Source organism: Panthera pardus, unplaced genomic scaffold (assembly GCF_024362965.1).
Source record: "Panthera pardus isolate Hobbes unplaced genomic scaffold, ASM2436296v1 HiC_scaffold_25, whole genome shotgun sequence".
Lineage (NCBI taxonomy): Eukaryota > Metazoa > Chordata > Mammalia > Carnivora > Felidae > Panthera > Panthera pardus.
This window is the reverse complement of record NW_026526821.1, coordinates 14,487,736-14,513,275: the sequence shown is the minus strand read 5'-3', so window position 1 is coordinate 14,513,275 and position 25,540 is coordinate 14,487,736. Positions and strand designations below refer to the sequence as shown.

The 25,540-nt window shown below is 51.4% G+C and overlaps 1 protein-coding gene across 2 annotated transcripts in view; it reads right to left on the bottom strand.

Moving 5' to 3' along the window:
- SLC13A3 (solute carrier family 13 member 3) overlaps window positions 1–25,540 on the bottom strand; it is a 74,326-nt gene that overhangs the window by 10,136 nt on the left and 38,650 nt on the right. The window contains exons 4-10 of one of the 2 annotated variants that reach the window (XM_053890194.1): window positions 23,109–23,175; window positions 19,872–20,054; window positions 17,071–17,196; window positions 14,344–14,442; window positions 13,268–13,372; window positions 9,160–9,257; window positions 4,017–4,129 (exon numbers count right to left, since the gene is read on the bottom strand). In XM_053890194.1, coding sequence (XP_053746169.1) covers window positions 4,017–4,129; window positions 9,160–9,257; window positions 13,268–13,372; window positions 14,344–14,442; window positions 17,071–17,196; window positions 19,872–20,054; window positions 23,109–23,175 — 791 coding nt within the window. The remainder of the gene's footprint in view (window positions 1–4,016; window positions 4,130–9,159; window positions 9,258–13,267; window positions 13,373–14,343; window positions 14,443–17,070; window positions 17,197–19,871; window positions 20,055–23,108; window positions 23,176–25,540) is intronic. The other variant, XM_053890195.1, reaches the window with a different exon arrangement.

Below are 25,540 nucleotides of genomic sequence, written 5' to 3'. Positions count from 1 at the left end.
GCAGAAAATGAGGGATAGGGAGCATAAACACATTTCTGCTTGCCTACAGTGTTTGCTCCACTCTGACTTACTCTCAAGCTCCTATAACCTCAATGTGTTTGTAGATAAGTTTATTTGGATGGAGATGAAATGAGATGTGCTTAAAGGTGCCAGAGGAAGACCAATTTTCAACTCACGAGATGGTAAAGCTGTACTCACAATTCAAGGACGAGGGCTGAAGGTGCCCCTGGCTTTAGCACCCGGTATGTATCAGCCCTGTGCACTTTCCACACATCATATCGGCAGTGCTAAAAACAGCCCATTTTACGGGTCACGTCCAACAAATATTTATTGCGCGTGTTATGTACCAGGACTCTTCTGGATGCTGGAACAGTAGTGAATGAGACATATATGATCCCTGCCCTCATGGCGCTGACGTTCTAGTAAGGGAGACACCAACCGAGAAATGAACAGGGCAATTTGGGGGAAGGGAATAAGGAAGGAAATAAGTGGGGTGGTAACAGGGAGAGGGATTATAGGTGAGGCTACTTTAGAGATGGTGCCAGGGAGGGCCTCTGAGTTGGTGACCTTGGAAATGACCTGAAGGGCCAGGACTCAGAGATCTCAGGGAAGAGCATTAGGCAGAAAGAAAGCAGATGCAAAGGTCCAGGGGTGCAAATGAGTCTAGGGTAGCTGAGGAGCATCGAGGGGCCAGTGAGACTGGAGGGGAGCCAATCAGGGGACAGAGGCAGGAGCCGACGACAGGGAGGTAGGCAGGGGCCAGGCCATGCTGGGCCTTGTGTGTAGGCCCAGGAAGCCTTCAGACTAGAGTCTGAATATATCGGGAGTAATGGGCAGTTTTTACAGCGGGAGAGAAGCGTAGTGAGGACACTGAGCAGGTTTAAGTGAGTTGCTCAAGCTCAAAGCAAGCACCGGGATCTGCTTCTAGCCCTTCTGAACCAGCACTTGGGGGTCCACACACCCAGGCTCACCCTGGACCCCGTCCGAGGACCTGTAAGCCCCAGGAGGCCTGGCTGTGGCCTGGCGAGGGTACCGGGCAGGGGCCGAGAAGCGGGACGTGCCATGAGCGCTCTGGTCCTGCCTGGGGCAGGCCGCGCGGGCCTGGGCAGGGGATGGTACCAGCCGGGGTTGGGGGAAGCGGGCAGCTGCCACACAAAGGCCTTGTTGAACAGAAACCCCGGCGACCGCCCAGGGCCGGGCCAGGAGCCAGACTGACCTCCCAGATGGCCAGTGGCCCCGCAGCCCAGTGAGCGGGGCTTTTCCCACCACATCCCAAGCTCAGAGGAGCCTCTGGGGTAGAGGACCGTCTCCTCTGCTCAGGCAAGTTGCTCAGGCAAGAACCTCCACGCCATTTCCCCCTTTGCTCCCACATTCGGTCATCATAACCAACTGCGTCGGCCACGTTCTGAGGTCTCCATGGGCATCGCCTCATCCAATAACTGTCACAAGTCTGTGGCACGGCGCCATTATTATTCCCATTTTATAGATGAGGAATCTGAAACACGAAGCTGAGGTACAAGACGTGCAACCCCCCCCCCTCCCCGCCCCGCCCCAGGCAGTCTGGTTCGACAGCCCGGGCCTTTTCCCATTGCACTGCATGGCCTCTTTGGGACCCGGATAACAGGCCACTTCCTCCGGGAAGCCTTCCCTGATACATCCCCAGGAGGAGGCAGTGGTGAGAAAAGTCAAGACAGACAGGAGTTCAAATCCCAGCTATGCTATGCTACCTACGAGCTGCGTTACCTAGGATTGATCAGTTAACCTCTCTGGTCCTCAGGATTCCTGAAATGGAGACAGTACTTTTGCTGAACCATCCATTTGCTCCTTTTGAAGTCTATATTATTGTATTCGTGCGTGTTATGTGTCGGGAAAAAATGAGTAAAATAAATCTACATGTCATAAAAAGGAGAACCTGAGCGGGCCACTCAGCTGACCTTTGGTGAAACCCTTGTGGGTGACAGATTAGCACTCCGGACTCCGGAGGCCCCGGGGGCCCCAGCACTGTCTCGGGCCTGGGAGTCATCTTGCCCAAGGTCACAGTCACTCCTGGGGCTGCTCACCGGTGCAGACTGATGGAGGGATGCCGGGATCTGACCGGGCAGCCTCAGACCAATCGGGGTGTCTCTGAAGGGCCAGCTCAGCTCTGTGCTCCCTGTGGGGTTGGCGGGGGCGTCGTGGGGCACCGCCCCCCGGCCTCTCCTGCTTCCTTCCTCCCCCTTTCACAGAGGGGGCCGCCTCGAGGGCCCAAGCTGATGCCCCTGTTCACTCATGTCCATCCCGGAGTCTGCTCCTTGGGACCCCCGCCCACAATGGCCACGGAATGAGGATTCCGAGAGAACGCACGGGGAATTCTCGCACACGTCTGCTCTGGGTCACGTCCTACAACCCCGAAGAGGAAGAACTTCCATCCAATTCATAGATGAGAAAACCGGCACCCAGAGAGGTTTAGCAACTTGCCCAAAGCACCACAGCGCAGAGTGGGAGAGCCGGGATTGGGATCCATCCAGACACTTGCCTTCTCATGCGGAGGCTTCTTACTAGCATATAACCTACGGATGTCTTCTATGCATCACTGTTTGCAACTGAAAATTAAAATTGAGTGAAAGAAAGAAAACAAGGGGCGCCTGGGTGGCTCAGTCGGTTGGGCGTCCGACTTCGGCTCAGGTCATGATCTCACACTCCGTGGGTTCGAGCCCCGCGTCGGGCTCTGGGCGGACAGCTCAGAGCCCGGAGCCTGCTTCGGATTCTGTGTCTCCCCCCTCTCTGCCCCTCCCCTGCTCATGCTCTGTCTCTCTCTGTCTCAAAAATAAATAAAAACATTAAAAAGAACTTTTTAAAGAAAGAAAGCAATCCAAGAGGCAATTTCAGGTTTCCTTCATCTGAATTTCAGATTAACCCTTAATTGGTTGTGGGTTTAAATGCCTCGGCGGACAAGGAGAGACGCAGGGGTGGGTTCCAGGATCATGAGCTGGGGGTTCAAATCCCGGCTCCAACAATCTCCCGGGTGCATGAACATAGGCAAGCTATTTAGCCTCCAGTTACCTCAGTTCCCTCATCTTTGAAATGGGGACAAGCAATCCATCTACTTCAGGGGTGTTGATGAAGGTTAGAGGAGTCCATTATTTGCAAAGCGCTTCAGGCGGAACCTGTTCTTGGGAAGTTCTTCAAAACGAGCCATGAGGAGGCGGGACTCTGAAAGCAGCCTGCCTGGAGTTGGAACGCCCGCTCTTGAGCCGAATGCAACTGTATGACCTTAAGAAAGCTGCTTAATTTTTCCGTGCCTCAGTTTCCCTACCTGTAAAATGGGAATACACATGTTACCCGCCCCCTAGGGTCAGCGTGAGCGTTTGATGAGACAACACTGAGGCGACCCTTCCTGAAATTCTATGCTCCACTCACCCCGCTGCAGCCCCAGCTCCCAGAGCCCTCCAGAACAACATTCGTAATAACCCTAATTAATACTAATGATATCTGACATTTCTACCACGGTGGTTAAGAGCGTAGGCTGTGGCACCAAACGACCCGGATTCTAATCCTGAGCGCATCGCTGTGTGACCTTAGGCAAGTTACTTTCCTTCTCTGTGCCTCGGTGTCTGAATCTCTCGAACGGGGATAACAGGGGCATCTACCTCAGAGGCTTGTTGGGACGTTTAGACGCGTTCGGGTGTGTAAAGCACGTGGAGCAGGGCCTGGCCCAGGGCGAGCCCAAGACGACGTTATTCCTCTGCTCGCGGAACCCCTCGAGTCTGGGTAGTAGCCGAAGTCGCGAGTAGCAGTGTGCTCCTCGTGAGCTCCTTGAGAATCCGGATCAGACCTTATCCCTCTTTTCCCGCACAGCTCCCAGCCCTCAGTGCGGCGCCGTGAGGTAGGAGCCCCTGGTTGTCCCCGTCTGGTAAACGAGGGACCCGGTGGCCGCGGCGCCCGCACAGCCCCCGGGCGCTCTGAGTCGGAGCCTGCAGCTGGGGCTACGACCTGCGCCCACCTCCCCAGGCCCGCAGCCCGCCTGCCGCTCTTACCTCGCAGCCTTTGGCCATGGCGAAGCCCCCTCCCAGGAGAAGGATGATGTTCCAGGGCACCGTGTCCTGGACCTTCTTCCACGTCAGCAAGGGCTCTGTCTCCGCGTTGGAAGCTGGGTGGAGAGAGGACACTCAGGCTGAAGAAGGGTCACCACCCCCCGCGGCCCCATCTTTGTGGGGGCAGCGCTGGGGGGGGTCCCCAGGGAGCCACAGTCTGGTTCCAGCATCTGATTTGAGCTTTAGGGAAAAAACACCCCCCCCCCCCCAGCATTATGAGGGGCATCTGCTCTATTCAGAAGGAAAATCATTGTCATGGCTCCCACGGCGTGAGAACCTCCTGGAACCGGGGCCCCCCACGTACATGCAGGACATCCTTTCAATTTCCCCAAACCCCTTCTGGAGGAGTGCTGCTTTCTCCTCATTTACAAGAGAAAAGGCTCTTTTTTGTAACTGAATGGGTGCGGGCGAGAAAAAAGTGGAAGGAAGAAACTAAGGGTATCCTCGGTCCGTGGAGTTATGGGATGATTTTTCTTTCTACAAAAGCGGCAGTGTCTGCGTGCACTGGTTAGAACGGGGAGGGGAGATCGGCAAACTTTTATAAGGGTTGGGGAGCGGCTGCTTCAGGTTTGCGAGCTTCTGTTGCAAACAGGCCACTACTGTAGCATATACACAGACGCAGATAAGGCACTGCGGTGTCCCCAGGAAATCCTACTTAGAAAGGGCAGGGGTGCATTTGGCCCGTGGGCCGAGGTTTGCCACCCCTGTGCTGGGAGCACAGGCCTGGAGACAGACGCTCCAACGTTGGCTCACCGCACGCCCTTGAACGTGATCTCGCCTGTCTGAGCCCCCGTTTCCTCAGCTGACACGTGGCACAGAGAGAGTCCCGGGGGGGGGGGCCCTCGTGGACACTGACGAGGTTAATGGAAGAGCTGCTGGTGGACAGAGAGGGTCCTGGTTGGTTCACGGCCAAATCTCCGTGTCACTGCGTGCACTCCAAAACGCTCGTCAGCTGATGTTAGGTGCCTGGCTTAGCCCGATGCCTGGTGCAGAGTGAACACTCTGGAAACGAAACTGTCCCTGAGGCGGCCACCAGGGAGGCAGGAGGTCAGGTCCGGCCCGTGCACGGCCGTTCCCGACTTCCCAGGACAATTCCTGGGTCACCCAGCCGTGGACATTTTGTTCCTCCTTTTCAGCTTTTTCCAAATTGTACACTGTGATTACCGGAAGCGAAAGCTGGAGATCTTGGGTGGCTCAGTCCTCTGCCTTCAGGCGATAAAGTATAATTTCATTAAAGAGGCAGGCAAGGTCTGAAAAAGCAAAGGCCCTGACGGAGGGTTTAACATCATGCAGATTCAATGAGTTACATGGTAAGTGCTAAAGAGGCCACCTGCTGCACTCAACCTTCGCCATGATCGCCATGATCGGCTTCCTTAGTTTCCCACCCAATCGCGCCCTGTTGCTGTTTCTTAAAAGCACAGAGCCTCCAACTATGTGAATCTCACACTCCCCGCCCCGTGTTAGCCTGCTATCTGGAGCAGGCCCTGAATCTGAACTAGATTTGAATCCTAGCTCTGCCGTCCGTTGGGCTGTCCGGCTGTGCGATTTGAGCTAGGGACGTCACTTCAGAGACCCACTGGGGAGAGGAAATGGGTCCACGTGTGCAAAGGGTGTGGCCCAGAACAAGTCCTTGGTTATTCATTTAACACATATAAATTGAGGACCTATCAGGTGTCAAGCACTCTTCTAGACACTGGGAATTCAGAAGTGGCCAAAACAGGAAAAAAAAAAAAAAATCACCCCCCCCCCCACCCGCCTTGGAGAACTTACATTCCAGGAAGGGAGGCAGGTAAGAAACCAATAAATTCACAATGTCAGGAAATGTAATGTGTTATGAAGGCAAGAAAGTAGGGTAAAGGGGTGAAGAGTGACAAGGGGGAGGGGATGTTCTTCTGGACAGTGTAGTCAGGGAAGACTTCTCTGGGGAGGTGACATTTGGACAGAGTCTGAGTAGAGTGACGGGAGTGAGTCACGCGATATCTGGAAGAAGAGCTTGGTGGACAGAGAGGAAATGGAAGTCACCATTGCCATCGTCCTCATTGTCATCCTCAAGCACAGCACCCAGCACATAGCAGGCACCGCATCTGTACTTGTCGAGTGACCATAAAGGGACAGAAATACAAGGGCAACTCCGAGCCGGGGAAGAATGGAAGACAGCAGGCATGATCAGAAAATCTGGGTTGGCCTGGGTGCCTGGGTTCCACCTCCTGTTTCTGTGTCGCTAGCCATGTGACCTTGATCAAGTCACTTGCTCTCCATGGAAACTGGCCACTCTGTCGGGCTGCGTGTAAGTCCTAAGTGCTGGAATGTACCATTTCAGCCAAGTCTGCCCGGGGCCCACCGGTAGCCCAAGGACAGGAGAGCTCATGGAGTCCCCTCTCCCCACCCGCCAGGCAGCCCCAGACACTCCAGCCCGAAGAACCCTCCACAGAGGGGGCATGCTGTGCCCCCGTGGACCAGACCCAACTCGCAGACGCGTTTTAAACGCTACTGTTGTGGGTCCACGCTGTGGTTTTCCACTGAAATCAGTTGCTGACGCTTCAAATCAGGGCGATTGCATAAAGTTTTGTGCTTCCCTTGACAAGTCAGCAAATGTGGCGAAACCAGTTCAGCTTTCCCGCGTGGTGACACTCGGTGGAAACTGAGTCACAGCTGCCCCTTTATTTCAAGGGTACTGGCTTTGCCAGATTTCCACAGACCCCACAGTGCCCTGATGTGAAGGATCTCGCCACTCAAGATCATCCTCAGCTGCCGTTTTCCTCACGATATAGACATTGGTCTCTGTTTCAAAAATGCAAAAGGAAAGCTGGACAGGGAGGGCCCGGTTTCACGGAACCCATTTTCCTGCCCCGCCCCCCCCCCCCCCCCCCCCCCCCCCCCCCCCCGCCTGCTGCATCCAAAACTGTTACCTCCCTGTGGGCATTTGGTTTGCAACCCCTGTTCCAGAAAACTACTAAAGGCAGAGGTGAAAAGTGCCTAAGGGACATGTTCATTCTCTAAGTGGAAAAGGCCCAGGGGTGCCTGGGGGGCTCCGTCGGTTAGGCGTCCAACTATGGCTCAGGTCATGATCTCACAGCTTGTGAGTTCGAGCCCCGCGTCGTGCTCTGTGCTGCCAGCTCAGAGCCTGGACCCTGCTTCGGATTCTGTGTCTCCCTCTCTCTCTGCCCCTCCCCCACTTGCACTCTGTCTCTCTCTCTCTCTCTCTCAAAAATACATGAACATTTTTTAAAAATTAAAAAAAAAAGAAAGCAAAACAAGGCCCAGACATCCTAGGAACTTACTCAGGGTCACCCAGCACATCAGCAGCAGAGCTGGGATACCAGACATCTATGTCACAGTGCCCTCCTGACAGCCCCGGCTGAGAGGAAGCCTGGCCTTTTTCAGCCTCCCCCCACCCCCCACAGGTGACAGAGGCACGGATGGGACCCGATCAAGGGCAACCGGTCCACAGGCCAGCTATCCAGGAGGCTAGGAGTGGCCCCGCGGGAGAGCTGCCTGCGTAAGAACGAGCCACACCAGGCAGAGTCTCACTCTCGGAGGTCCACGGGAAGCGGACAGACAGTGGGTGCTACGGTGAGAGCTACAGGCCGCAAGCAGAGGGGACGTGAGCGGGCCGGGAGGGAGGAGGCAGGAAGCTGCGGTTGTGGATGTCCGGCGAAGGCGGGCACTACAAGAGAGAAGACACCGTAGGGGAACCCAAGTTACAGAAGACAAAAAGCAGGAGCTGTAAAGAAGCAGAGGCTATAAGGAGGTCAAAGCTTAGAAGCTGGAGAAATATGGAGAGGTCAGCACGTGGTACCCAGTGTGGATGATGGGGAAAGCCGGTCGGAAGAGCAGAGACGAATCCTGCCCGTGTGCAGGGTCCGAAAGCCCCCTGCCCGGGGCTCCTTGGACCCAGTGTTCGCTCTGTTGCTACAGCCGCTTCTAGGGCCCTGTGAAATCGGCTCCCTACTGATCCTTACCTTATGCCCCGCACTCAGACCCCCTCCCCTGAAACTGGAGCTTAACCCACCTATTACTCTAGTTTTTGTCTCAACGATAGAAAACAGATTACGGGGCGCCTGGGTGGCTCAGTCGGTTAAATGTCCGGCTTCAGCTCAGGTCATGATCTTACAGCTCGTGGGTTCAAGCCCCGCGTCGGGCTCTGTGCTGGCAGCTCGGAGCCTGGAGCCTGCTTCGGATTCTGTGTCCCTCTCTCTCTGCCCCTCCCCTGCTTGCACTTTGTCTCTCTCTCTCTCTCTCTCTCTCTGTCTCTCTCTCTGTCAAAAATAAATAAACATTAAAAATTAAAAAAATAAAATAAAATAGATGACGACCCTATTTCCCGACTCCTGGTGCTGAGCTCATTCCACTGGCCCCATCCCTCTGTCACAGGGGCTAACCTGCTGGGAACCATCCCAGCGGGGTCACAGACTGGCCACCTGAAGGCCAGTTTGGGGGACTCAGCATCCTTTGAACGTAACCCGGAATGCCGTTAGGCAGAAGTGCGCCCGTCTCTACCACTTCCTAGCCATCGAAACCTGGCTTGAGAGCCTCACGTCCAGCCCCTTGGGCAACTGAGTCACAGCTCCGGCCTCGGGCCCACGGGCGGCACAGTTTTTCTACAAAAGGGTCAGAAAGTGAATATGGTGGGTTTTGTGAGCCAAGAGGCAAAATCAAGGCTATTCTATATATAATTCTAAGGAGAATAAATGTCCACAAATTTCTTATTGAAGAAATAGACTTTATTTATGGACACTGAACTTTGAATTTCGTGTAATGCTCCTGTGTCATGAAATATTTTTCTGTGGGTTGTTTTCAACCATTAAAAAAATGTCAAAGCTATTCTTAGCTCGTGGGCTGTACAAAGCAGCCAGCCAGCTGGATCGGGCCGGCTCTCCTTGCTGACTCTTGTCCCCCCCTGTCACCTGTGGTGGCCCGAAGTGCCCCAGACAAGGTAATGGCTCAGACAGAGAGAAGGGAAGAAGCAGGTTAGTGCCATGGGGCTCGGGTCCCAGGCGCGGGCCCTGCCTCTGGGCCACTGATGACCATGCTTCAGGCCACAGTCGTCACTGAGCCCACTGAGACCCCAGCCCTGACCCCTTACCTTTAAAGTCAAACCACCACTTGAGAGAGGGCCTTTGGGACGGGAAGAAGAACAAGACGGTGACAATGGCCACTCCAGTGACAGCATCGGAAAGAAACCTACAATGACAAGGCCCCAAAGCGTGTGACCCCGGGGGCATCGCAGCAGGCCAAAAAGTTTGGCAGATTTGCAAACGAGGATTTGCGGGAGGGAGTTAGGAGCTCTCTGCGAGGGGGGCCTCGTTCCGGGCCACTGGACAGCGTCCTGCCTGCACTCAGCATGGATGCAACTGTCCGTGATGCAAAAGCCTTCTATGCACGGCCCCCCGGGGTACTTAGATGCTGCTGAGACAAACAAATGTTGACCCTCCCAGGAAGAGAGACCTGACCACAGAGCGCAGAATCTGAGCACCACCGAATACGGGATCTGCGGAGTTCCCGTGGATCACACAACCAAGGCTTCTCTGAGACTCTGTTAGGTATTTCTTCCGCTTCTGCTCGCGCTCCTCCTGGGAGGGGCAGCTCACGGCACGGAGACGCGGCCCGGTCGCGCCAGCAGAAACCAGATGGGGGCAGCCTCACAGCCCCTCGAAATCTAATACCACCTTTCAAGGATCCACATCGCCTCTTGCGGAGACATCAGGCTCACAGAAGTCTCTCGGGGCCACACAGTTTCTATCTCAGATGAGGCACCTGAGGCTCACAGAGCAGAAGCAGCTTGCTCGAGGCCAGGCCATGGTCCATGCGGGAGACGGGCACTGAACCCAGATGCGTCTGGCTCCAAACTCAATGAGGCACAGAGCCACACGTCAACAAAAGCCCTTTCAGTCCACACATTTGGGAAGGAGAGTATTCAAGTGACCAAGAAACTGGAAAAGATGGCCATTATCGCTGCGTTAGAGAAATATCAACCAAAATGCTGTTGGAGTATCATTTGTCTGCTAACAGGCCAAACCTGAAAGGGTGAGGATAGTATCTAATGCGGACGTTGGAAAGCATATACCGATGGTATAAAAATAAATTGGTTTAACCTTCTGGAGGGCAGCTGGCAACGTGTTTCAATACATGTAAATACCCCTTGATCCAGTCATTGTACTTCTAGGAATTTACCCTCAGGGAAACTTGACTGTCGTACATAGACTATGAACAGGGATGTTCATGATGGATAAGAGTAAAAAAAAAAAAAAAGGAAGAGTTTTAGTACAGACACGTGTAACTAAATTGTGTACAACAATGTATATATAATAGTTTCTCTATAATGAAATGCCCTGCATCTGTTTGTTTTTAATTTTTTTTAATGTTTATTTATTCTTGAGACAGAGACAGAGCGTGAACAGGGGAGGGGCAGAGAGAGAGGGAGACAGAATCGGAAGCGGGCTCCAGGCTCTGAGCCATCAGCACAGAGCCCGACGCGGGGCTCGAGCTCACGGACAGCGAGATCGTGACCCGGGCTGAAGTCGGACGCTTAACCGACTGAGCCGCCCAGGCGCCCCTGCATCTGTTTTTTTAAAGATATAAGATAATATCAATTGTTAAGCATTGACATAGAAGTACAATGAAGGTATCTTGCAAATAAAACCTTTTTATTTGCAATATTAGACACAATCCAAAAGGAATTGACTAAATAAATTAAGATGCTCTCCTTCTATAGACTACTATGGAGCATTTAAAAAGAATGAAGTAGGGGCACCCGGGTGGCTCAGTCGGTTGGGCGTCCGACTTCGACTCAGGTCATGATCTCATGGTTTGTGGGTTCGAGCCCCCCGTCGGGCTCTGTGCTGACAGCTCAGAACCTGGAGCCTGCTTCAGATTCTGTGTCTCCCTCTCTCTCTGCCCCTCTCCTGCTCATGCTCTGTCTCTCAAAAATAATAAATAAACATTTTGAAAACTTATAAAATAGGGGCGCCTGAGTGGCTCAGTCGGTTGAGCAGCCGACTTCGGCTCAGGACATGATCTCGCGGTTGGTGGGTTCAAGTCCGGCGTCGGGCTCTGGGCTGACAGCTCGGAGCCTGGAGCCCACTTCAGATTCTGTGTCCCCCTCCCTCTCCGCCCCACCCCTGCTAGTGCTCTGTCTCTCAAAAATGAATAAACATAAAAAAAATTTTTTAAAAGAATGAAGTAGGTCAGAAAGAGCAGGTTGTCCAGGATTATAGTACTGTACTCTCCCAGTTTTTGTAATATGCATACGTATATGTCTGTGTGTACCTACTATTATGGGCGAGGGTGTGTGTATATCAGATACGTCGTCAGACACGAAGTTTTAATTGTGAAAATCTCTTCATTTACAGAGGTTAAATGAAGAATAACTTTTGGTTCTTCAATTCAGCATTGTTTGAATTTGTTATGATTATGCATAACTTTTACGATTAAACAAAAAAGAAAAAAAGCAGATCACAACTTATATGTCTCCTGTGCTCACATTTCTGTTAACAAATCTTCTGTTTAGATAGGTTTCTTTTTAGCTGGTTTGCATATATCTCTGCAATTAGCTTTATTGAAGTATAATGAACATGCAATCAAACGTGCCCATCTGAAGGGTAATATACTTTTGAGTTTTGGCTAATGTATACAGTCCTGTAACTACCCATGGGATTGAGATGGAGAACAGTTCCCAGACAGGCATGTCTCAGTCAGGAAAGATGTGTGTCAGAAATTGGAGACTGAGTTTCTAGGTGATTTTCATTCTCTTTGCTTTGTTGCCATGTTTACAACACCCGTCTTTCATCTGAGAAAAAGAACAAAGCATCTACATCCTGGGAAAAGAAGACAGTGGAAGTAAGAGCCTCTCCTCTTGGCTCGATGAAGTGACATCGTTTCTTCCTTATAACAACCCACAAAGATGAGGACTTGATAGCACCCATTTAACCAGGGGGGGAGTCCGAGGCCCCAAGAGTTAGGTGAGTAGAGCTGTTCTATCCAAATGGTAGCCGGCAGTTAGCGGACACTTGAAATCTGGCAAGAGCAAACTTAGATGGGCTGCAATGAAAATACACACCAGACTTTGAGGAGTTGGTGCAAAAAAAAGGTAAAAGATCTCAATAATTTCTTATGTAGATCGCATGTTGAAATAATACAGTGGGTGAAGTGAACGATATGACTAGAATTGATTTCATTGTTTCTTCTGACTTTTTAAACGTGGCTACTAAAACTGGAAAATTACATCCGTGGCTCACGTTCTATTTCTACTGGATGGTGCTGATGGGAAATCATGAGCTCTCACCGAGTCCAGAGGACGTATTTCCTATCTACTCATGTTCTGACGTACCAGAATCTGACGTGGTCGCCCGCTCACTCTTTATTAAAACGCTCTCCTCTCTTGGCCTTTGCTGGTTCATTGCCCCAGGCTTTCCGAAACCTTACCTCCCCGACTGCTTCTCCCCTTTCTCTCCTCCACCCAGCTCCTAAATGTTGGGGGTCCTCAGAATCTTCTGCACTCTCCCTTTACTCTTTCCCTAGCTGGCCCCATCAATTCCTTAACTGGACTTAAATTCCAAATTGATGTGATGACTCCCAGATTTATATCTGCAAGCCAACACCTCCTCCGAGCTTCTAGGCTTACGGTTCCAACTGCCTGTTGCAGTATCTGAAAGACATATCCGCCTTCATGACAAGCCTAACCCAAGTCCAAACTAGAATCGTTGAGAAGCCACCTGCAGCCTCCTACAGAATGTTCTTCTCCAACGGACCACCATGAAAGCAGCTGCGGACCATCCATAAATGAATAGGTGTGGCTGTGTGTCCCAATGAAACTCTATTTGCAGACGATCAGCTTTGAATTTCATGTAATTTTCTTTGTCACAAATATCATTTATCTTTTGATGTTTAGCCATTTAAAGATGTAGAATGCATGAGTGGATGATGATCTCAGGGGTACGCCATTTGTGAGTGGCCAAGCTTACAAAGCTTGAGCCCAGTTTTGTCTGATTCCAAAGGCAGAAGCTCCTAACACGCGAGAACCCCAAACGTTTTATCATCTGAACCTGAATTTTTTGAGAGTAAAGGATGGAGCTGTTTATAGTTACACGGGACAAAGTTACACACCCAGCCACCGCCCCGCCCCCCGCCCCCGCAGGTGGCCCATCCCAGAATCTTCCCTATTGGGCTCCACCCTCGGGTCCCCCGTGTCTCACCCAGGGGTGAAGAAGCTGGCCCAGCCAGGGATGAACTTCGGATCCCGGGAGAAGAGGAGGATGGCGAACATGCAGAAGAGGGTGAACACAGCCTGCTCGGCAAACCTGTGGCACAGACAGGCAGGCGCCACGGTGATGGTGGGCTTTGGGCGGACCACAGCGTTGGGAAGGCCTTGGGCAGATGCCCGCTGGCTGTGATGGGCCCAGGCCCTGCCTCCGAGAAGCTGCAAGAGGTAATTCACTCCCCAGAGTGAGGGGAAGGGTATCCTGGGGTGTAAGGGATTCCCGTCCAGGGGCTTCCACACTCCCCCAGGATCCTTCCTGAGCATCAAACACCACGTCCCCCCAAGCTATTTATATCACTCCCTCTGGGAATTTCCCAAGGTTGGGGGGAGGAGGAGACTCAATAGAGAGAAAGAAAGAGCAAAGGAGAGGCAGAAAAACCGAAAAGAAGGAAACAGCCAAGAGGTAGTGAGACGGGAGCAGTCACACACGCAGAGGAAGTTAGATAACTGCATGCACAGAGGGGGCAGACAGACATGGACAGGGGCAGACACAGACAATCCCCCAACGTCCGAGCAAACATCTACCCAAGGTGCTCATCTCACAGACGGGGGAGCAGGGCCCAGAGCGGGTTAGTGCCTTGCCCAAGGCTACACAGGAATTAGGCGGCAGAGCCAGTCTTGGGTGCAGGCCCCCTGACTCCTAGGCGTTTTCACCACATGGGAAACATGCATTGAAAAAGGTCCCGGCAGCTGCCCGAGGCAGGGGGTACCCCGTGTGCCGGAAGGGAAAGGGTGCTTTAGCCAGGACAGGGCAGCCGATCCCCACCCCAACTACACGCCGAGGGGCTTCCTGGTCCTCAGAGTGTTTGGACAGCACCAGGGCAAAAGGCTGACTCTGTAAACCACCCTCCTACCCTCCACCTCTAGGCTCCCAGGCCATCGTCCTGAGACCTCCCTCCCTCCCGGGACTCAGCCCCTAGGGATCCAATGGTCAGGCCAGGAGGTAACTCTTCTGAAAGTGAAGTCTACACTAGGCTCTCTCCCCACGCCAGGAACCCCCACACCACGCACTTGATGGGCCCCAGGTTCTGGAATTCTTCCCGAATCACTGCTCGAGCCCTATCTTCTGCATCCGTCTTGATCTCGGATTTCTTCTTCCTCCTCCAGCCCCTGGAACAGAGAGCAGGGAGGTTAGGAACGGCCACTGCAAAGGTACGACTAACTTGTCAACGACCCCACCACGCCCCGGCCAAGCCTCGTTCTCTCTGTTCCGGAGACAGAACCGGCTGCCGCTGGGAGTGGCCTTCCTACCCCTGGGGAAGCCTTTCCAAAATCTGTCCCTCCCACAGATAGCCTGGATGGTCTTCTAAAAAAGTGAATGTGATCAGAGGAATCCCAGGCTTCTGATTTTGTAGGGGGTCAAACAGTCACATGAATAAACCAATGGAACAAACAGAAAGGCCCAGAAATAGATTGGGGATTTGCATCTACGACAAAGCTGGTCTCTCAGACTGGTGTAGAAACGATGAACTATTCAGTCAGTGGTGCTGGACATACGGATCAATGGGCTAGAACTGGAAGTGTGGAAATAAACCCGTACTTCCATGCTTAACTGGCTTTTGGCAAGGGTACCATGACCATTCAGTGGGGAAAGAGTAGTCTTTTCACAAATGATGCCAGGACAAGTGGATAGCCACAGGAAAAAGAATAAACGTGGACCCCTATCTCATATCATATTAAAAAAAAAATTACTCAAAAGGGATCAGACCTAAATATAAAAGCTAGGTGTATACAATTCTTAGAAGAAAACACAGGGGGAAATTTTTCTGGCCTTCGATTTCAACTTCAACTATTTCTTAGAGATAACACCAAAAGCTCAAGCAACCAAAGACAGATAGATCAGACTTTATCAAATTTTAAAAACTTTCGTGTGCCAATGAGTGAACAGCGTTGGACACCTGGGCGGCCATCTGGAACAAAAAACGAAGTTGGATCCAAACCTCACATCGCACCCTAAGAATAAACCCAAACAGATCAAAGAGTTCAGTGTAAAAAAAAAAAACAAAAAACTAAATGAAAACATGAGTTTTTTTGTTTATTTGTTTGTTTTTTTACAACTCCTATAATGGGGAAATCTTTCTAACCGTAATTGAAAATTCAGGAGCCACATGAGAAGGATTGAGAAATTCATTTACATAAAAATTTTCTTGGGGCGCCTGAGGTGGCTCAGTCCATTGAGCGTCCAACTTCGGCTCAGGTCATGATCTCGCGGTTCACGAGTTTGAGCCCTGCGTTGGGCTCTGTGCTGACTGCCCAGAGCCTGGAGCCTGCTTCGGATTCTGTCTCTCTCTCTCTCTCTCTCTCTCTGCCCTCCCCTCTCATGCTCTCTCTCTCTCTCTTAAAAAGAAATAGACATTAAAAAAAAAGTCCCTTCCCCAAGAAGGCTCTCCTGACCTCCCCGTTAGGTGAGAGCCCTCCAGGGTGCACCTTCATATGTCACCGTCTTTTCCTTCATGGCACTTATGACTGGCATTCCTGCTGCCTTTGGCTGCTCCCTGTCTGTCTTCCCCACCTTGAGTGCAAGCCCCCCGAGGGCAGGGAGGGTCTCTGCCCTGCCCACTGCCCCACGCTCAACACCTACAACCCTAGCAGGCACATAGTGGGTACTCAGCAGATAGTTGCCGAGTGAAGATGTTGTCACGTCATTGGCCTGAAACTTCTCTGTTACCCAGAAACACCTGTCGCTGACCACTGCATTTCCTCCATCATGGCCTCTTGTGGCTGCATCCCGCAGATGTCTGTTAGATGAAGACAAGTCGGCTGGAAAAAAGGGCTCTAGTTGAGGCTCAGTCCTGGGCAGTCTACACACCCCCCCTCATCCAGCCTGTACTTTTGCTGCAGCTAATTTTTAGCCTGAATCCACAAGTGAAGAAATGAAAAGCTCGGGGAGGTTTACAAAATTGCTCAAGGTCACATGCAAGTGTGAGTTGAACTCTGGTGCATCTGAGTCCGAGGTCAGCACTTGCTTCTCAGGGCTAATGCAGGCTTTGAACCCCGAGTCTCTGTTAGGGGGGGAGTTCCGGATGGCGTCTGGGTCAAGGAACGCCATGATCAGAGCCTTTGGCTCATATTTGCTTAATACCTTCCTCCACATAGATTCATCAGTGCCGTCTTTAATTATGTATGTAAACAGAACATTTTATATCGCTCCCATCAATGGAAAACGAGAGTCGCTTGTTAGAAAAACGTAATCCTAAAAATAAACACACGAAAGCAGGGCAATCGTTACATTCTGCCAGATACCGTTGCTGGCTTACGTCTCTGGAACTGACACTCGTTCTTTGTTTAAAAAGCGGGTTCGGAAATGTTAGATAGGCAGGACGGTGTCCTCATCACCCAAGAGACGCTTGCTTCCCTCTATGGGAGTTGATAAAGGGATTCTTTTTCGCACTATATGAGTTGATGTTAGTTAATGCCCCGTGCCACCCCAAATCAGCTCCTGCACCAGGGCCCCCTAAAATGGGAGTACTTAAAGGAGGACGCCAACCGTAACTGCCGACGATGGGGGCCATTAACTGAGGGTCTGGGCCTCGCAGGCAGCTCACACTACCCATAATCCTCATATCCCCGGGAGGTGAGGTCTCTGCGACAGTCACCCTGGGAGAAGGTGACATGAGATTAGTGACGATCCTTCGTTTACACAGGAGGACACTAGACTTGAGAAGACCGCTGTCTACCCAACGAGAAGGAAGCGGGGACTCCCGTCAGGCTCAAAGCTCACGGTGGGCATGAGGGTACCTCAGGGTCATTCCCCCATACAGGAAGGAGATCCACAGCCAGCCCGCCAGCAGGAACAGCAGCATGAGAGGGAAGGCAAAAATGAACCAGGAGCCAAAATTCACCACATCGCACTGTGGGAAGAAACTGGAGAAACAGGGGAGATGAGAGCCGGCCAAGGTCAGCCTCGCGGATGCACAGGGCGTATATACACGCAGCCATTTCTCAGCGAGAGCATGGGAGTTTATACACAATAAACAACAGTACGTTTAATATTACCAGTGCGATTGAAAGCATTTCAGTTTTCTCCCCCTACACTTCCCGAGTGTTTTGCAGTGTACCTATATAATCAGAGTAAAGTAATCAAATGTATTTGGGGAGCGAAGGCCAAGGGCGACACTCAAGGCAACCATTCCCCCACCCTCCCCACGCTCCTGGCTAGAGAATCAGAACCCCGCATGATTTGGCATTCATTTTAAATCCTCTCCCGCCAGACCAGAAGGTCCAAGCTTATGCAGTCAAACGCTGTGTGTGATTTGCATGTGATTTACAAGTAATTTACCCCAAATCCTTCACATTTGATATTTTTACTTCTGCCTCCAGCATTTTTTCCCTTAATTTCTTTTCAAGTTGGAACAAAGTCCTGCTCGTATCAGGGTGGGCAGGCAGCCTGAAAACCCTCTGACAGCAACGGCCCCCACCTGCCCTGCTCCCCCCTACCCTGCAACTCAGCATCTGCCCCGGAAGGCCCCAGAGCCCACATCTTTCCTGCCCAGCCCAGGGATGCGCCCCAGCTTTGTCCTCCCAGCCCATACGCCCTTTTGCTGGTACTTCCTTCTAACTGAGGGCACTAAAGGGCCCAACTCAGCTTGTCCCCACGTGGCAAGCAGGACCATGTTGGCTTTCTGTTTTGCAGTCCTTAAAAACAAAACAAAACAAACAAAGCCACAGACCAAAACCCACAAGGCATGGCCAGGCCTGCTCAAAGATGAAAAGACAACCCAAGTCGTGCAGCGGGCTGAGTCAGTTGGGAAAGTGCTGAGCCCTACCCTCATCCCACACCTCCTGAATCCGAATCTCTGCAACAGAGACCCAGGCACCCCGGGAGGGTGACTCTGATATGCACCCATGGCTGAGAATCACTGGTTTCTATCACCAGCTTTTAAAATCAAAAGGTTTCAGGACCTGAGAATATAGTGGAAAGTTAAGATTTTAAAATCGGCTCCGGGGGCCCGTAGGCGGCTCAGTCGGTTAAGCGCCTGACTCTTGGTTTCGGCTCAGGTCATGCTCTCGCGGTGTCGTGGGTTCGAGCCCCGTGTTGGGCTCCTTGCTGACCGCATGGAGCCTGCCTGGGGTTCTCTCTCTCCCTCTCTCTCTGCCCCTCCCCCACTCGCACTCTCTCGGTCTCTCTCCAAATGAAAGAAAATTGGCTTAGGAGGTTAAAAGACGGGTGTGCTCAGAATCTTCCATGAAAACCACTTTGATGGGAAGTGATAGCAAACCTCCTCTCAGGAAGACCATCACAGCCGGCTTTCCCCCATCATCTCAGGAAGTCCATGATTCTTGGACTGAGTACCGGGTAAGGGAGCTGGCCCGCATTTGGGGCCATGTTGAATATTAAATACGTCTGTTGTGTGTGTTTGCCAAATGCTTACACTTGCGTTCATGTGGACTAAGTGAACGTATGATGTTCCCTTCCTTTGCAGAGGGATCTTAGAATCCTTGCCTCTCAGATTCTGGAATCTGAACATCGTAGGAACGGAATCTGGCAATACCTGGGATTGCTTACATCTTCAAACCCAGGGGCTTGGGATCATGGAGTTGACAAGTCATATGCCATCTGAGAATCCTTCTCTTATTCTCCCGCCCTGACAGACGGCCACCCAGCCACTCTTGGAACAGCTCCGGCAATGGGGAGACTAGCTCCTGGCAGGGCTCACTCCACTGCTGGCCCGGGGGCCTGGTTGCAGAGCTTCTCCTGGGACCTTACGGCCACAGCCCAACGCCTCCAGTGGGGTTGGTTTTTAAACAAAAAATTTTTTTAATGTTTTTATTTATTTTTGAGACAGAGACAGAGCATGAGCAGGGGAGGCGCAAAGAGAGAGGAGACACAGAATCTGAAGCAGGCTCCAGGCTCTGAGCTGTCAGCACAGAGCCCGACGTGGGGCTTGAACCCACCAGCCGTGAGATCATGACCTGAGCCAAAGTCGGACGCCCAACTGACTGAGCCATCCAGGCGCCCCGGGGTTGGTTTTTCAAAGCCGATGTCACATCATGTCGTTCCTTCGCTCTCAGCTTTGCACTGGCCTCCCCCTCTCACTGGCAGCAAAAGCTGGGGTCCTAACAACTCACCTTCTGTCCCCCCACACTCCCTCCCCTCTGCCTTCTGCACTCCTGGTCTTTGTGCCGTTCACCTTTGACCACGCCGGTTATCCCTGTCTGGAATGTTCCTCCTTCCTGTGCTCACATAACTTCTAGGTCCCAGATGTCACCTTGCTATAGAGGCAGCACATCCCTGACCAGCCTCTGTAAAATAGCACCCACTCCTGTCCCTTCCGCACCCTTCTCCCGCTTTATTTGATTCCATAACTTATCACATCGTTGCATATGTATCCAGCTGCCTTTTCCTTCATTGCTTGTCTCCACCACCAAAATGGAAGTTCCCCAGCGCGGGGCCTTCTCTGGGCTTGTGCACTGCTGGGTCCCCAGAGTCTGGCCCATAGAAGGCATTCGGTACATATTTCCCCGAATGTTGAGTGAAGGAGAGGAGGAGGGGTGGGAGGAGCAGAGACCCCCGTGCCCCGTGGAGCACCTGCCTTTACCTTTTGAGCTGGCCAAGCAGGATGAGGTTGGGGGCCGTGCCCGTGAGGGTGGCAGTGCCCCCAATGCTGGCTGAGTAGGGAATGGAGATAAGGAAACCCTTCCAGATGTTCCTGCGGTATTCCCCCTCCTTCTTGCAGTCTGCCAGAAGATCCAAGGGAGCCTCCGCCTCAGGGCAGTCTTTGCTTTAAACAAACCCAAAGAGAAGCCATTCAGAACACATTTCAGAATTTCTGGCCTTCTGGGGGGGGCGGGGAGGGGAAGCATCGCTTGGGTTGGGAGAACTAAGTGGTCTTTCTAGAAGGCAGCTTGGCACAGGCATGGAAAACCTCTAAAGATGTGCAACCCTTCGGCTCAAATGTTTTACTTTCAGAATTAATCCCAAAGAAATAATTGGGCAGGTGCCTCGGGCGTGGGTATGAGTTCACCACGGCACTAAATATAGTTTACATTACAAACAACCCTAATCTCCATCCAAAGGGGATTCGATAGATCAAAACGATCCTCTTTCTGGATGGAACTCCAACACAGCTATTAAAAATGATGAGCTAGGGGCACCTGGGTGGCTCAGTCGGTTGAGCGTCCGACTCTTGATTTCGGCTCAGGTCATGATCCCAGGGTCGTGAGATCGAGCCCCACGTCACTGTGGAGCCCGCTCAAGATTCTCTCTCTCCCCCTCTGCCCCTCTCCCCTGCTAGTGCTCTCTCTTTCTCTCAAAAACGAAAACAAAAAAACCCCCACATGATCTAGACGGATGTTTATTAGGATAAAATATGTCCATTATATAAAGTGAAAAAGGGTACATAACTGCACTGCTTAATTTATTTTAAAAATATTCATATATTTGATGAATACGTGAGTATTAAGAAAAATTTAGAATGGTATACACAAAGTTATTTTTTTTTTTCCAACGTTTTTTTATTTATTTTTGGGACAGAGAGAGACAGAGCATGAACGGGGGAGGGGCAGAGAGAGAGGGAGACACAGAATCTGAAACAGGCTCCAGGCTCCGAGCCATCAGCCCAGAGCCTGACGCGGGGCTCGAACTCACGGACCGCGAGATCATGACCTGGCTGAAGTCGGACGCTTAACCGACTGCGCCACCCAGGCGCCCCTACACAAAGTTATTTTTAAGGTGCCTTTCTTGGACGTGAAATGATGGAATTTTTTCCCTCCTTTATTCTATTTTCTGGGTTGTTTTTCTGGTGCAGTTAAGAGGATTGGGAAAGAATGAATTTAAGAATTGTTCATTATATAATTAAAAGATAATGGCGTTGCCATAAATTTATTGAGGTGAAAAGATGCTGACTACGTTCCATTAAGTGAGACAGCAGGTTACAAAAGAGTATATACAGCATTATCAACGTTTTTATTTTAAAAATGCATTTATGTACATAGAGAGGCTTCCAGAAATAGTCTAGAATAGTATTCCCTTAACTGTTTTAATCTGTCTTTGGGACTGAGATGCTGGGTACGTCTTTCTTTTTGTCTAAGAGTATTCTTTTTCAGGGTGCCTCGGTGGCTCAGTCGGTTAAGTATCTGACTTCGGCTCAGGTCATGATCTCATGGCTTATGAGTTTGAGCCCCACGTCAGGCTCTGTGCTGACAGCTCAGAGCCTGGAGCCTGCTTTGGATTCTGTGTCTCCCTGTCTCTCTGCCCCTCCCCTGCTCACACTCTGTCTCTGTCTCCCCAAAATAAATAAACATTTAAAAAAAGAGTATTCTTCTTCGTTGTGCAATTACAAAATTTTTCTAAATGAATGACATTAACAATTGTCCCTCTATAACCGATCAATTTTTTTTTTTTAAGGAATCAAAGATACTTCAAATATCTTCTGGCCTTAATTGTTAATGAGAAGCCCCTTATCTGGAAGGCAACTGGAATATGATTTGGGGTCTAAAAGGAAGGGAAGACAAGAGGCGGCTGGAGACTGATGTCATGGCCTGACTTCTCAGGGTGAAAGTTCTGCCAGGAACTGTGGGTCCCCAGGCCTAGGGGACCAGACTCAGCCTCACGATGAGAATGGGGAGCAGAAGGGGCTTTAGGGTTCACCTTGTTCAAGCACTTCTTTGTTCAGTTGGGGAAACAAAGGCCCAGAGAGGGGACTTCCATTCCAATGGATATGGAGCCCCCATCCAATGGATGGGGTGTTCATTCAGTGGACACAGAGTTCTAGAAGAATGAGGACTGAGTCTTTTCCCATAGATTCAGCACAAGCTCTGCATGGGCAGATGGCCCACACAGATTCCTAGGTTGCATGTATTGGTGAGTGGCTGGGCCACTCACAGAAACCATATCCCAAAGCTGGACTCAAAGCCCCCGGATATGGTGCCAGGAAGGAGCGGAGGCCACAGAATAAGACAATCAGACATAAGATCATGTCTCTCTTCTGCCAAAAGCCTCCATTGGCTCCCCTCTCGTTCAAAGTCAAGGCCACATCATTAGCCTAGGACGTCCCTCACGGTCTGCCTCTCCACCACCACGCAAGTGATCTCTCGGACCCCAACTGCTGCCATCCACTCCACCAGCCATACTGGCTTCCTGGCCGCTTTGGACTCTCAGGACCTTTGCACCTGCCGGCCCCTCCGCCGAGACCGCTCTTCCCATGGGGCCCCCATGGCCCTCACCTCCTACAGGTGTTTGCTTAAGTGTCACCTTCTGACCACCTATTGGTGGATGAAACCAACCTGACTGACTTGTCCCAATCACACAGCCGGTGAGCCGCAGAACCAGATCCAGAGTCAGGTCTGCAGGGCTCCCAGACCCCAAGCTCTTAAGCACGCTGCCAAATACAAAGGACATCGGGCACTGAACGCGCCATCGAGGCGGAGAGGCTTCCTTAGTCACACAGCTGTGAGGACTGTGATCGTCTCTTAGGATACTTTTGCCTTTAGAGCCTCTTGACCCCTGTCTGCGTGCTTCTCCTCCTTGACCGTCTCGTAGCTGCGTGCTCCCGCTCGGCTGGCCCCTCCTCTCAGATGCGCCACCGCACCAGACCTCTAGGGACCTAATGTGCTCCCCTGCCCTTGCCGGACACATTTGCCCTGGTTTTTGTTTTTTGTTTTTTTGTTTTTTTTTTTTTTTGGCCTAAGCCAAAGGGATGAATGGTAGAAACTTGGGCACTAGGTCATTTGGAAAAAGTCGGGGCTGGGGGAGGATTGCTTGCAGCACTGAATTCTTGGTCATCATCTCCTCGGATCAAGCACTGGGTCCTCTATCGAGTGCACCGGGAACTCACTCTTCTGTGCCAGCAAGAAACTGCACCTCCGTGGGCACCGCGTGCAGCCCGTTTCTCCGCACGGCAGCTGGGAGGGAAGAACAGGACGTCTTTAGTGGATGTGGTGAGTGGATAGGAGTGTTCCTATTCTTGGCGTCGTCAGCGGAAAGGGCTTCTTCGGGGTCCCCTCCTATACCGTTAATTGAACTTTTCAAAAAGGCACCTGAGATTCCATCCTTCCGTCCCACCTACTCCTATTCGGAGATGGTCCTGGGCCTGTGGACGGGGGTGATGCTGCAAGTCCTCTAGACGACTGGTAACTCAGCGCCGGACTCCCCTGAGCTGCCGTTGGCAGTGGGATGTTTACGAAAGACTAGCTCTAAGTAATGGGTCAGTCACCCTGCTCTCCCATACACGCATGCATTCATTCATTATTTGTTGAGCACCTACTATGTGCTATTGGCTATGAGCTTGCAGTACACGGTGAATAATGTAGAACAGGCTCCCGGCTCCCAGGAAGGTTATATTCCAGAAGGGGAGACAGACAAGCAATGAAGAAAGAACATCTCAGGTCGGGATGTAGGAGAAAGTGGGTGGTGTGATGGAGAGTGATTGCCGAGTCGGGAGGGGAGCAGGTGCGCGGCTGTGACCAAGTCGACTGAGAAGACACCATGAGCTGATGGCAGCTGATTTGAGACCTCAAGGATAAAAGGAGCCAAGAGGAAAAAAAAAAAAAAAAAAAGGAGCCAGTCACAGGAAGAGGATTCTAGGCAACAGGAGCAGCAAGTGCAAAGGCCCTGAGGTGAGAATGTATCTGGTGTGTTGAGAAGAAGGGAGAGCAGTGGGGCTGGGGCTGGAGGGGCCTAAGTAAAGGAGAGGGTGGCAGGAGGTGAGGTGAGGGAAGGAGCGGGGATGAGGGAGCGGGGGCAGGAGGTGGGCTGGGTCACGCGGAGGTCTTGGGGCTCACAGTAAGGACTTCGGCGCCGAGTCAGATGTGAGCAGAGCCAGGGGAGTGTTTGAGCAAAGGGGAGTCAGCACAGGATCTGACTTCCTTTTAAAGATACCCCTTGCCTAATAGGTCAGTCTCCCTGGAAGCCTTTGATAGTGTTTTGGAGACAAGAACAATTGAAGGGATTAAGATTTTTTGCAGCTGAAACCATAACCAAGAACAAGAGAACCTATCCCTGGGCATTGAGGGTGTGACGGAGAGCCGAACACACAGGTTCTGGGTTCAGATCACGGATCCATCACTTACTATGGAAGCTTACAGCAGTGGTTCCCAACTGGGGCCGATTCTGCCACCGAGAGACAGTGGGCAACGTCTGGAGACATTTTTGGCTGTCGTAACTGGGAGTGGGAGTGGGGGTGCGGGGGTGTTACTGGCATCTAGTGGGTGGAGGCCAGGAACGTTGCTAAACATCCTCCTGTACACAAGTCAGCCCCCCCCCCCCCAAAGAATCATCCCACCCAAAACGTCACGGTGCTGAAGTTGAGAAACCCGGGTTTGGAAAAATCTCTTAGTCTCGCTGTACCTCAGTTCTTTAATTCATAAAATGGAAGTAATAATTCTAGAGTTGTCAAGAGGATTAAGGAGCTGACTCATTTGCTATAGTCTGCTATAGTCTGCTATAGTCTCGTATGTTGAAACCTGACCCCCGCTGAGATGGTACTAGGAGGTGGGGCCCTTAGGAGGTGATTACGTAACAAGCACAGAATCCTCACGAATGGGATTAGTGCCCTTGTAACAGATGCGCCATAGAGTTCCCTTGCCTCTTCCATCGTGTGTAGACAGAGAAGACGGCCGTCTACGAATCAAAAAATAGTCTCTCACCAGACAACAAATTTGCTGGCACCTTGATCTTGGACTTCCCAGCTTCCAGAACTATGAGAAATAAATACCCAATCCACGGTATTTTTGTTCGAGCAGACTGAATGGACTAAGACACCATTTAAAGCAGGGATTGGTGGGGCGCCTGGGTGGGTCAGTTAAGCGTTTGCTTTCAGCTCAGGTCATGATCTCATGGCTCGTGGGTTCGAACCCCACAATGGGCTCTGTGTTGACAGCTTGGGGCCTGGAGCCTGCTTCAGATTCTGTGTCTCCTTCTCTCTCTCTGCCCCTCCCCTGCTCATACCCTGTTTCTCTCTCTCTCTCAAAAATAAATAAACACAAAAATAAACAAATAAAGCAGGGATTGGCACATTTCTTCTGTAAAGGACCAGGCAGTAAATATCTTAGTTTTGGGGGGCCCATACGTCTCTGTCGTACTCAACTCTGCCATGAAATGGCCACAGACAATACATAAATGAATATGTGTGGCTAAACCTTTAGTTTTGGACGCTGAAATCTGAAGTTCATACGATTGTCACATGTCACAAAATATTCTTTTGATTTATTCAACCATTTAAACATATAAAAACTATGCTCGGTTCATAGGTTGCACACACACAAAAAA